General features: G+C 48.1%; 1 protein-coding gene across 1 annotated transcript; it reads right to left on the bottom strand.

The window, feature by feature from the left end:
* Positions 1-6,468: 6,468 nt before the first annotated feature.
* Positions 6,469-7,395, bottom strand: LOC119398959 (zinc finger MYM-type protein 6-like). The gene is made up of 2 exons (XM_037665776.1): positions 6,997-7,395; positions 6,469-6,663 (listed from the first exon to the last, which is right to left on the bottom strand). Exons 1-2 carry the CDS (start codon positions 7,393-7,395, stop codon positions 6,469-6,471), a joined length of 594 nt encoding a protein of 197 aa, XP_037521704.1.
* Between the last annotated feature and the right edge of the window lie 5,535 nt (positions 7,396-12,930).

Below are 12,930 nucleotides of genomic sequence, written 5' to 3'. Positions count from 1 at the left end.
TGCGGAGAAGCGAGGCACCAGCTACACGTCTGTAGGTATTATGTGCACTTTGTTGACGCGACGACTGATGACGATGAAGAATTATGGCTCAGCCCTTTGTAATGGGTTGGAAACTTTAAACGGGCCACCAGTTATGTGATTTGCATTGGGTGACGCCCGGTCGCTATTTCCCTCTCCCGTCATGCTGTATAACATACGTTGACGTGGGAGAGAGACGAGGGGGGGGGGAGGGAGGCGAAGAACTTTACTGAGAACCCGAGGAAATGGATCATGCGCTTATGGGCTTCCTTGGCAACCAATACAAGTGCACTTGCGAGGAACCCACTACGCTATAAATCATTGTAATTTTACTGAGACCCCGAGGAAATGGATCATGCGCTTATGGGCTTCCTTGGCAATCAATACAAGCGCACTTGCGAGGAACCCACTACGCTATAAATCATTGTAATTTTACTGAGACCCAGAGGAAATGGATCATGCGCTTATGGGCTTCCTTGGCAACCAATACAAGTGCACTTGCGAGGAACCCACTACGCTCTAAATCATTGTAATTTTACTGAGATCCCGAGGAAATGGATCATGCGCTTATGGGCTTCCTTGGCAACCAATACAAGTGCACTTGCGAGGAACCCACTACGCTATAAATTATTGTAATTTTTGAGAAGCAGGGCAGCAGGCACTGTGCCATTTTTCGTCATTTTACGGAGAGCCGCGGTACCTGCTAAACGCATGTAAGGCATCATGCGCACTTTATTGATGCTGTGCCTGATGACGACGAAGAATTATGGCAGAGCCCTGTAATGGGTTGGAAGCAAGGAGGTTTAAACCTCCTTGGTTGGAAGCATTCAACAACCTACTCGTTGCGCAATTCGCATTGTGTGACGCCTGGTTACAGAATTCGCGTTGTGCGACGCTTGGTGCTTATTTTACTCTTCTACCACGCTATATTGCATATGCTAATGTGGTTCCTTCCCGACATGAAGCCTGTATAGGACCTTTTTGCAAAGCAGTTTCAAGCACCGGCATTGCTCAGAGGTTGAATACTGGGCTCCCACGCAGAGGGCCCAGGTTCGAACCTCGTTCCATCCTGGAATTTTTTTCTTATTTCGTTTTTTTTCTTATTTCGAGCGATACTGGTTACGGACACCGGCGGCGGCGGCGGCGGCGGACAACTACGGCGCCAAAAACGGCCGGTGAAATGATCTCATAACAGCTTTCGCTGTAAAATGAAATGAATAGGAGGCAACTAGTAAAATCGATGTTTCACAGATATACACACACACAAATTTGTATGTGTATGTATCGAATACAATTAATTGCATTGCACATACATAACACTGTAAACATAAAGCTGAAGTAAAACGTGAATACGTATATTTTGCGTATTCACTGGTATCTCTGCCGGTACCAACCGAGACATCGATTTGTTTACCCTACCATGGGACAGCAGTAAGCTGCCCCAGTATATTTTGAACGTTCATGATAACGGAGGTAGTCATAGCCCTTGCAACAAAAGAATTCGTTGGAATAGAGAGAAAACGAAAGGACACACTACCTACTTACAACAAACTATGCAAAAAGTTTCTCCAAGCGCAGGTACACTAGGCGCTTATAAGTAGTGTATACAGGCATGCCTTTGCAAGGCTACATCAGCCTCTTTATAATGGTTATTTCTACCTACTAATTTTCAAATGGCATACAACGATGAGACAAGGGGAAAAATGCAGTCAGTTCCACGTCGTGAAACCCATCGGACAGCGAAGGTGTCGTCACTTTCGTAAGGCATTACAGTATCCCCCTAAATTTCGGCAAAGTTCTCACTGAGTCTTTGACATACAACCTAGCTGGCTCGTGATAAGCGTCTCTCCTCGCAAGCTCGTGTTGGCACCGGTGAACCGACCGGCAGCGTGGTCGCCGTCGTCTCGACGCCAGCATTTGGCGTCTTGGGCGCACCGTTGCGATGTTCGCTCAGCGAACATCGCAAAGTCGCAGGGAGAATGACTCCCGCGAAGCAACGCCCCCCGCACATGCGCTCGTGACTCACTTCTAGAGGGAAGGGAAAACTGGCACTTCGCCTCTCAGGGGCAGATGGGACTGAGGAGACGCGGTCGTTTCCCAGAACGCATGTTTTAACCCGATAGCGTTAAAGAGCTCGTTTCGCGGAAACTCCGGTGTCGGTGTCGGCGGAATCTTTGGCTGCCAGCGAAAAATGAGCGTGGTCTGTGAGCAAAAATTCGAGGTAGATGGAAATAAAGAAATTATGAAAATATCTTCAGTTAGACTGGGACTGGCATTCGAACCTCCGATGCGTTTAGCCGCTCGGCCACCAGGCATACATCCTCTAGCATACTAACGGCGAGCTATTTATATACACCATTTAGCGTTGATGGTACGCATATCTCGGAGGTTCTTGAGCGGCTTGACACAACACCCGCGAGATGGTGCAAAGGCCCCACGGCCGCACTCTTAAACGGCATCGCCCCTCTATTTGGCCGTGCGGCCGTGTTTCTTCGCGCCGCATGCATTGATAATTCACCCGTAGGGCGTTCGCACTTCGGCTTTCCTTGCGGCACGGGTTAGGTCTCCACCGAGAAGCGAAGCTAGGCTAGCAGTTGGGAAGGCGATACGAACACGGTCTGATTACGCTATCACACACTATTCTCGAAAGTGAATATCAAGCGTCCTACAAGTCTTTTTTTTTTTTCAAAACCTATTCAATTATTGTGAAGTACCTTAACCCTCGCTTCTAAAAGAAGGTGCGCTTGTGAAGCACGCTTAGCGCCAGCAACAAGCAGGAGCTGGCTTAAACTGAAAACGAGCCATTTAATAATGCACAGTTATTGCTGACGTCCAACACGGAGTTCTCTTTGATGAACACACATCACGTTACGTGAAGAAAAAAGGGTTGACAGCCCGAAAAACTCAACTGTTGCCAATGCCTTGCTGCCAAGGTTTCCTAGAGGAAGGGCTCAAGTGTCGACGTGTGCTCAGAACTTTCATATGTAAAGTGAAGGAATCCCTACTGTTTATCTTTAACGTTTAGACTACGAAAGTATGTTATTCACAGGAAATCTGGGTTTCGTCCTTCTGTTGAACAAATATGCACCAATTTGTGCACGGAAAGAAAGCCTATAAATGGCAGGACCAGTAGTCATAACGCTAGTAGTAATGCCTTAGCAAAATAGGCAAAGAAAATTGACCTCTGAGGGAAAATGCACATAAGTATACGTGCATCGGTGAGAACGCAAGAACAAGCAATTGCGCGCATTCTTCTAATTTTGTTGCGAGCGCGAACATCGCTAAACTTAAGCATAAGAGAGATCTCTAACACTAACTTAGGTGGGGATATTGTACGCACATTCGCTTGACCCAAGTACAGAGAGTCCGAGCTAGTAGAGCTGTTGCTTTCTCTTTAATATTGGGTTTTTTTTTTCTTTATAACTATCGAATTCGTCAGCACGCAAGTATTGAGTTACCGGTAGAAAAGGAAAAATGTGACCGAACGCTGTATAGGTCAAAGCGCCGTATTTCGCGTGGCCTTGCGATTCTGTTTTTCACAACTTTTTACGTGATGGTTCACTGGGAATCAACTAAAGTATTTCCATCACGGAAATGACGTTCCTATCACGCAAATTACGTTAGTTTGCTTAAAACTGGCTAGCGTTCGCTAGCACACCGCGTATAACACATCCATTGCATGCGCCCATTTTGTACAATTGCTCTCCTTCCTGAATATATTCTGGCAGTTTCATCCCTTCTCACATCGTATACAGAAGGACGAACGAGATCATACGTGTTTTCGCACTACACATTGCTCACACTGTCTACAAATTGCCCACTATGTCTGGCTTCGTACGCAGAGTATAATTGTTCGAAATCGCACCTCATCATCCGCTATATTAGAGTGTGTACACAGCCCACTCTATGCGGGAGATATTCGTTACAAAAATCTTTTGTGCGTAAGGTGTGACGCATAATGACCTCAGCGTTTTTCTTCTCATCCTCCTCCTCCTCCTGTTCAACAAATATGTGGAGGGACAGGTATTTGAGAGCCGCGAGAAAGCAGCCTCTTTCGGTTATTCTGATAATTGAGACTCTAATGTACTGGAAAAAAACGAAAGAAATCAAGGTTTTGAACGGAAGATTGGGACACACAAATTTAGAACCTGTTCTGCGTGTGGCCCCTTTCCGGGATTCAGATTTCCGGGTGCGCGCGTCATCTCTCTATCCTGTATCACGCAATAAGAAATGAGTGACGTTGCAAAGAGTTTACGGGTTTCATCACACAACTCAAGATGAATGATGTCCCTGAAGGCTTACCTCTCTCATTTTCCTCTTTATTTCTTTACTTTTTGCGTATATACAAATTAACGCGTAGATGACAGCAGATGACAAAAAGCATATATTGTCACGTGGTTGTGAGGTGAGGAAGGCGGCAGTCAGAGGGTTAAAGACGGAACTATTTATTGGGTGAACTTGCGCCCAGAAAATTAAGTAACACTCAGTGTAACAAGCGAGTAGGACTCACAACCCGACGACATCGGCGAGCAGAGTCTGTGGCCACCGAAAATAGTATCATCGGTGGAACACGTCGGCTTTTGTACACACGCGATCGGACATCTCAGCTCCATTGCGGATGATCTCGTTACATTTAGAATAAACTTACCTGTTCGAGTCGTGCGTGCATTGTTTTCAGTACGTTCCAATGCAACAGGGAATGTTTCCATATATTCTGACGTGCTCTGCACCGAGCGATAGAAGCAGTATTTTGTTCTTGGAGCTCGTTCACAATGAAAATAAAAAAATAGGCGCTCGTAGCAATATCAGTATTTGTCAGGTTTGTGGCTTCAAAAGAATGGAGGGGAAAGGGAGGAGTCGGAAGAAAATTACTCAGACAACTCGGTCATTTTACTTAGACTCAACGTAGACAATGGAGACTTCTTTCATTTTTTAATGTTGCCACGTCTCATTTGCAAGTTACCGGAAATTGAAACTTGAAGTGAATTTGGAGGCCTGAATCGAGAACTTCAAGGGAGTTATGAAACTAAAAGTAAAAACGGCAGAGCGAATAATTGCTCATGAAGAATAAACCGGAACTCAAAAACCTCTTTTTCGCTCTTACTTTGTTCAGTTCTCTTCTTGCTTATATTAACGTCTTCGAAGGTCGAAACCGTCTCATTTTATATTCAGAGATGGCTTACAAGATTTGTGTATTACAACATACCCCTTACAGAATGTAGGTGGTGGAGGCCAAGAAAGGCGTCGTGTGATGTTCAGAAAAATGCTTGATGATTCGCAGTAGTATGGTACTAGGGAAGAGCGCTTAGATGTCCCTAATGGAGAGGAGAGGCTTGCTGCCGGCACGAGACGAGCCGAGCATGCGAGGGAGGGAGAGGAGAGGCTTGCTGCCGGCACGAGACGAGCCGAGCATGCGCAGTGGGGGTGTGGACGGCGCCGCCGACGCCGCAGGTACGACTAAGAAATGCTCCACATTTAAAATGGCTGACGATTCAGAGTACGATGTACTCTACTATGCTTGAGCATTCAACCGCCCTGATGAGGACACTACAAGAGTCATTGGCATTTTGTCATTGGACAGGGACAGGGTTGCCGTTGGGCAGGTTTTAAAAGAAGCCAGAATCCAAGCTAAAAGTAGCCAAAAGTAGCCATGCCATATAATCTTAGCGCCAAATTTGTAGCCAAATAGAACACGTGATATTATGAATAGAGTTTCTTTTATTATTAAACAATACATAATATTGGAAATCAGCACAACAGTAAAGAGCACAAAATTCCTTCCTTTCTGCTTCGTCTTCAAGCCAAGGCACATTGGAAATAAATAAATAACTAAATTATTTAATGGTTAGTCCGCGTGCACGTGGCTTATCTGGGTTAGATCGAGTTCTTTCCAGAGTAATTTTGGCACATTCTATCTCACAACTCATTAGGAACGACAAACGTTGACGCAGTTTTTCCTTGAAGTCGTAAACCAAACTTGATACGTAGAATCGCCATGAGCTTCATTTTGTTGCGGATATCAGTTTTGGTCACGTTTACACAAGAGAATACGCGCTCGGCATCGGCATTAGAAACTGGAAGTGTCAAAATTTTCAGTGCACCCAGCGCCAAGTGCGGAAAAGGGCATTCACCAGAAGTGTCCTTGTAAGATGCCGCTGCGTGCCAAAATGTCAAAGATGATGTGTGATCAAGTGCACCGCAAATTTTCTGAAGCTGCCGTATTTCTGACTCCAGCTAGATCGAGGAACATCCGAAAAAATGCGGCGGCAGCTTCAGTATGTTTTCACGGCTCTTCGTGCTGTCTATGTCATGCGGATTGACGGCATGCAGCCTCCGTAGTGCAGAGGAAGCATTTGGAAGCCGCTGCTGGAGTTGTATCGCTATTTGCCGCAAGAACTGGAAGCAGCGCTCTCTCACGACCCCTTGGTATTCTACAGGGACTAGTGAAAGCTATTCTCTGAAGACGTCACCTAAGTCCGCTACCTCTGGTTGCAGGAATATAGACTTTATCTTCACCAGGTTTAGCGATAGCAGGCTCGCTGTTGAGTTGTGCCTCAAAACTGATGGGTGCAACATTCGTCGCAGAACTTCCAAATACAAGTTTTCAAGCTCTTGAAAGACAACCAATGGGTCGGCTGCGTTTGTCTGGAACATTTTGTTCACCCGTCTCACGCTATGTAGGGCTGGGGCAAGAAACACAAGGTAAGCATGATTCCTTCTGTCCCCATGCATCTCTCGCAAAATGCGCACGTTGTAGCTACGCTCTTCTACTTTTTCGAAAAACTGTTTGAGTACCTGATACTGCCCCAAAATTTTTTCGATACAGTCAGCAATAGCAAGCCATCTTGTCTGCGAAAGAGATAAAAGTTTTGGCAGCGGCTCTGCACTTTCATCGTCCACTGACAGACTGGCATAAAGTCTCTTATAAGCACCTTGCCGGCAGCTGCTGTGCGCAAAGAAGCTGTACGTTTCTCTCACCAAGTGCTCGACAGCAGAAGGAATCGCTTGCATCAATTTGGACGCCACAAGGTCCAGGCTGTGGCAAGCGCATTTTACCAAGACCAATTCCTTGTTGTCCTCACGAAGACGACTGAAGAGGGAATTGTGGTTGCCACTCATGGAATTTGCACCATCGGTACAGAGTCCGAGACAGTTCTTGACTGGCAGGCCGTGCTTGTCCAAAGTCTTCATTACGGTGTCGTGAAGTGTTTGCGCCGTTCCGTCAGACAGCTCTACGAGATCAAGCAGCGTGGTTGCAATCTTGTTTTCTGCTGAATTCAGAAATCGCACCTCAATGCACAGTTGCTTTGTCGTGGATATATCAGTTGATTCATCTACCATGAGGGAATAGCTGGAGCCTTTCAGTTGTTTGCCCATGCTTTCCGTGAAATATGGGAAAAGGACGTTTGTAATTATAGCAGTGCACTTCGCTCTGTGCAGTTCGAAATCCTTGAATTCGGAATGGAGAATCTCGCCAAGCTCATCTACAGCATTTATAGACGTGTGCACGGCAATGTACAAGGCAATCCTTAACTGTCGACGAGCCTTTTCATAGTTTGCTTTACCAGAAGAGGCTAGAAGCTGCGGCAATTCTCTTTGCGTACTTGGGATTACTGCGGACTCGCGATGTTTCTTGGTTTCGGCGTGCTTGAGCAGATCACTGTAGTGGGGTCGAATGTTGCAAATGCAGTATTTGCAGTGGACGGCCGTTCCATTGTCATAAGACGAAGCCCAGCCTGTAACACGTGATAATAAAAAATACCTATGAGGCGCGACGCAAAAATAAAGGCCTGAAGTATAGTTTTCATTTAGCTTACCGCTCAGTTTCTTGTCCTTTCGCCATTCTTCTCGGAACGTGCCCTTCGCGTTTGCGTGTTTTCCCATGACAGATGGTGGTCTCCGCACGCTGGAAGTGCAAAACAGAAGCTCTGCTAGCTACACAAGTGTTTTCGCGCCGGTATCGTGCTTCTAGTGTCCTAGCGATGCGCCGCGCTACACTGCCCACATGGCTACGCCTTAGCGCATGACTTCGGGCGCGCGACGGGGAAAGTACGTTAGATGCGCGTTGTGTTCATCAGACGGCGCGCAGCGTCAGTAGTGAGTAGAGTTACTGTATATGCTACCTTTAGGTAGCAGAGTTGCGCATCTGTCTTCCAACGCCGCTAGCAACCGTGCATTGCGGAGAAGCTGCCGCTTGGGCCAATTTTTTTATTTCTCGACGCCGCCGCTGCAGCGAACTCAATTAACACTAACCATCGACAGCCAATGTTTATCGCTGGTCTTCGACACGCCAGACAGGTTAATCGGCGACACAGTAGGCATGTCGCCTGCAAAAACGAAGTGCGACTTCACCGCATAGCTGTGGTTGCTAGCCGGACCTATGCGCTACTCTGCTACCTAAAGGTAGCATATACAGTGACTCTAGTAGTGAGTGTCTTTAGCAGTGTCGCGAGTGTGTAGCAGCGTGAGCGTGCTAGCCACGCGCGGGTTGCCTACATGCGCGCGACCTCCTCACTCCGTTTTTTCAGCCGTGCCGCGCGTAGGGATCTCGTACGCGCGCCAACCCACTTGCCTGAGGGACGCGCGTGCGCGCATGAGCCAAGACGACACCAAAGCTTGGAATCAATGGGTCGTCTTTATGCTTGCTTTCTATTACATCTGCAATTAATTTTTAGAAATTGGCTAGTAAATGCGCCAAAATAGAAGTTCAAAGTAGCCAGAAAGTAGCCAAGGAGCCAACCTAAAATTTTCATCGCCAGACGGGGTAGTAAAGTAGCCAATTTGGCGCAAAGTAGCCACCATCGAAAACACTGGACAGGGACTTAATTGCATTGGGCCGACACCTGCACACCAGAGGAATACAACTACATATGGCCTGAATGGTAGAGCAAGTAAAACCCGATTTGGGGTGAAAAAACTACGGATTAATTACGCTTAAAAAAGCGTAACGATATTGTAATCTATTCAAAATCATATGCACAAGGTAACTCTTATTTTACAATCACGAATAATCGTGTTTGAAATAAAGCTATCCAGCTTCGATTATGGCTTTTTTACGCCTGATTTCACCTCTCTCACGCCATTGCACACTGGCCCTCGTCACACCGAAGACTATTCTGGAAGTCTACATAATAGCTTCCCTGAGTAAAAGAAAATTTAGAGCCCTTCCTCGCACCAGGTTTAACTCCCTGCCTCATCCTTTTCATCTATTTCTCCCTCACAACCCTTCCAACTGTCTCTGAGGAGGGAAGATCAGTGAAGCTGTTGGATGTGTACTTTTTGGAATTCTAATAGGATTATCTTTTTCTGCATTTTGAAATTAAAAAGACATGGAGTGAAAGTTCAGGGTTGCTTTCGAGCGCGTCCGACAGAACTGTTCACGCGGCGCCGAAGGGGTTCTCGATAAACTCCCGCCGGAATCTCGAGGTAGAACCGGGGAGGCGTTCCAGCGGCGAGGCGTAGCGCATGCGTTTGGCTTCCCTTGCCCAATCATCGTCGGTGACTCGACGGCGAAGCAGACACTCTCCTTACATACCTTTGAAAACGCCGCCAACCTTGCGTTTCATACGACGCCACGAGATGGCGTGTCATATCGCTCTGAATGAGGGCGTCTAGAACTCAGTGCCGCCTCCCCCGGGAGCAGGGTGTTGACACCCTACGTCCAGGTGGGCGCCTGATTCGGTCGAAGCCGTTGACGCGGACGGCACCTTTTCTTAAAGTGACGTGCAAACATCATGATAGACACGCGCGTTAAACTGCAGTAATATTGAGCTTTGTTAGAAACAACAAACTCAGACATCATATTCAAAGCGTCTGCCACAGCGTCCGTCTGCGTGCTCCTACACAACATGGCGGTTCTGTCGGACGGTGCTATCTTAACATTAAAGAGTCTACATGAGTACTCTTTGATTCTAGCACTAGACAGGAAAAGAAAACTTTTGTAGGGCACACGAGGAAGCTTTTAATACGTGACGCTGCCTAAAATGACCACGCTTGATGACAGAAACTCACACGGTCCTTTATGCATTTGCCAAAGACGACCTGAAGGCGAAAGCCATGTTCTTCTCTTTCTTCTCAGTCGAATGTATTGAATGAGGAATCGGAAGCATTCTGCAGCTCACGTGGTTTTGCAGTGCCTCCAAGATCGACCCAGCTTTTAACATGCAACGATATCATGTGATGACGCCATCGTGGGACGTCATAGTGGCATCATGATCACATCACAGATTTTGGCAACCTGAGACGACATGATGACGTCATAAGGTAGCGTCATCAAAAGATGATTTTTAACGCGAAAGTGTTTTATGCCGGGGTCCACTAAGACTTTCATGACATATTTCGGTCACGGAAATACGTTAGCAAAAGGAACAGCATGAAATGGCAAAGGAAAAAAAATATAAGAAAAAGTTCCGTTGACAGAGTCGCGCCCATGACCTCTCGGTCCGCGACGATGGCTGGCGGGCGTTTAGCACAATGAGCTACCACCAAACACATAACGGAGCCTACATGAACCTGCCTTTTGTCTTTCACACTTTCGTTTCACAGTGCCCTTGGATGGATGGATGGATGCTATGCGCGTCCCCTTTATAATGGGGTCGGACATGTATGATACCAGGCTCGAAAAAAAAAACAAAAAAAAAAACGCGCCGTTGCTACGACCGTCCCATTCAGCGCGTTTCCAATAGAAGTGCAATTTCGTCAACGCTTTAACACACTGCGAGGTGGTGGCTTTAGCCCAAGCTTCGCTCATAGCATCCATCCATATCGAAAATAGCTCTCGGACACTCGCCTGGCTGTCGCACCGCGTTCCCCGCTCGCCATGTCAGTGTAGAGGGAAGACACGACGCGCGTAGCGTTTCTCTGCGTTTCACGACGCTTTGAAGGAGTGCACATTGAGTATCAGTATATACCATGTGCTTGTTGATGTCATATTTGCGCGGGATTTTTCCCATCACTTTTGTTCACATCACTGACGCCGGCGGTCACTTTTCGGGTTTTATGAGGCATTTAACGCTTTCACCTAAATAAACAGGGTCACAAGGCATGGCTCACAGTGGCGCCCGTCTATATTGTCACGTGGTCGTGACGTCGACGAAGACAGCAGTCGGCGTTTGCAGGATGAAACTGTTTATTTGGCCGAACTTGTGGCCGGAAAATGAGAACTAGAACTACAGCAATACACGCTGTACAATGATAGCGGCGAACAGGGCGTCGTCCGTCGATCAACTGACAAGCAGTCAAGCGCGTCGGCTTTTATACAGGCGCTATCGAACTTTCCAGCGATATCGCTGGTGGCGGCGTAATCTCTAGACAAAGCTGGAACATTCGCGTGCGGGGGGCAATCTTAACAAACCGATCTACTACAATCGCGACGCTTCTAGAACACTACTTCGCCGACAGCGTCGAGCGTTGATAACCGTCCCTGCCGGTCAAACCCGAATACATCAAAACAAGACAAGAAGTGGGCGTGGCATTGCCCCCCTCTGAAAAAGCATCGTCCCGATGCTTGTGAAAGAACATAGAAGAGAAAAGAAACAAGTGCATACACAAATAAATTACAATAACAAAGGAAAAAAAATAGAGTCCCCAGGCTCGCTAACGCGCAAAATACGGCTTAAGGCGCACGACATGGACGACTTCAGGTCGCGCACGGCGCCGCTGAGAGTTCGTAATGCCGTCAGGAACAACCTCATAGTCGAGTGCGCCGAGGCGTCGAAGTACCCTGTACGGCCCGAAGTATCGTCGAAGAAGCTTCTCACTAAGTCCTCGTCGGCGTATTGGCGTCCATACCCATACACGGTCACCGGGTTGGTATTCCATGTGGCGTCGTCGAAGGTTGTAGCGGCGGCTGTCAGTCGTCTGTTGGTTCTTGATCCGTAGGCGGGCGAGCTGTCGTGCTTCTTCGGCGCGCTGTAGGTAGGTGGTCACGTCGATGTTTTCCTCGTCGGTCACGTTTGGTAGCATGGCGTCGAGCGTCGTTGCCGGGCTCCGTCCGTAGACCAACTTGTACGGCGTCATCTGCGTCGTTTCCTGTACGGCCGTGTTGTACGCGAAGGTCACGTACGGAAGGATGGCGTCCCACGTCTTGTGTTCGACGTCGACGTACATGGCCAGCATGTCGGCGATGGTCTTATTTAGACGGTCGGTGAGGCCGTTGGTCTGTGGGTGGTACGCGGTGGTGCGGCGGTGGCTTGTGTGGCTGTATTCAAAGATCGCCTGAGTCAGGTCAGCCGTGAACGCCGTACCTCTGTCGGTGATGAGAACCTCTGGGGCGCCGTGTCGAAGGACGATGCTCTCAACGAAGAACTTTGCTACCTCAGCGGCACTGCCTTTGGGCAGGGCTTTTGTTTCGGCGTAGCGGGTGAGGTAGTCGGTAGCCACGACGATCCATTTATTTCCGCAAGTCGACGTTGGGAACGGCCCCAGGAGGTCCATCCCGATCTGCTGGAATGGTCGCCGAGGAGGCTCGATCGGCTGAAGGAAGCCTGCTGGTCTTGTGGGCGGTGTCTTCCGTCGCTGACAGTCTCGGCACGTCCTTACGTAGCGAGTGACGTCGGCTGCAAGGCGCGGCCAGTAGTACTTTTCCTGTACTCGTGCGAGCGTTCGGGAAAGTCCGAGGTGTCCAGCCGTCGGGTCGTCGTGCAGGGCATGCAGAATTTCTGGTCGCAGTCCCGAAGGTACAACGATAAGGTAGCTGGCTCGGGCCGGAGAGAAGTTCTTCTTTACGAGGACGTTGTTTTTCAGGGAAAATGATGCCAATCCTCGCCTGAATACTTTTGGGACAGCGATGGTCCTGCCCTCCAGGTAATCCACTAGACCCTTCAGTTCCGGGTCGGCTCGCTGTCGTTCGGCGAAGTCTTCGGCACTTATGGCTCCCAAGAAGCTGTCATCATCCTGGTCGTCGGGCGGTGG

The sequence above is a fragment of the Rhipicephalus sanguineus genome, chromosome 7 (genome assembly GCF_013339695.2).
Source record: "Rhipicephalus sanguineus isolate Rsan-2018 chromosome 7, BIME_Rsan_1.4, whole genome shotgun sequence".
NCBI lineage: Eukaryota > Metazoa > Arthropoda > Arachnida > Ixodida > Ixodidae > Rhipicephalus > Rhipicephalus sanguineus.
The sequence above is the reverse complement of the archived record's forward strand: the minus strand, read 5'-3'. Positions and strand labels throughout refer to the sequence as shown.

Excerpts from the sequence above, each read along its gene's own strand:
- LOC119398959 (XM_037665776.1), bottom strand. The coding sequence starts at position 7,395 with ATGGGCAAACAACTGAAAGGCTCCAGCTATTCCCTCATGGTAGATGAA. Across the intron at positions 6,664-6,996 it reads CTTCTGCTGTCGAGCACTTG|ACAAACGCAGCCGACCCATT; the intron begins GTGAGAGAAACG and ends AAAATGTTCCAG.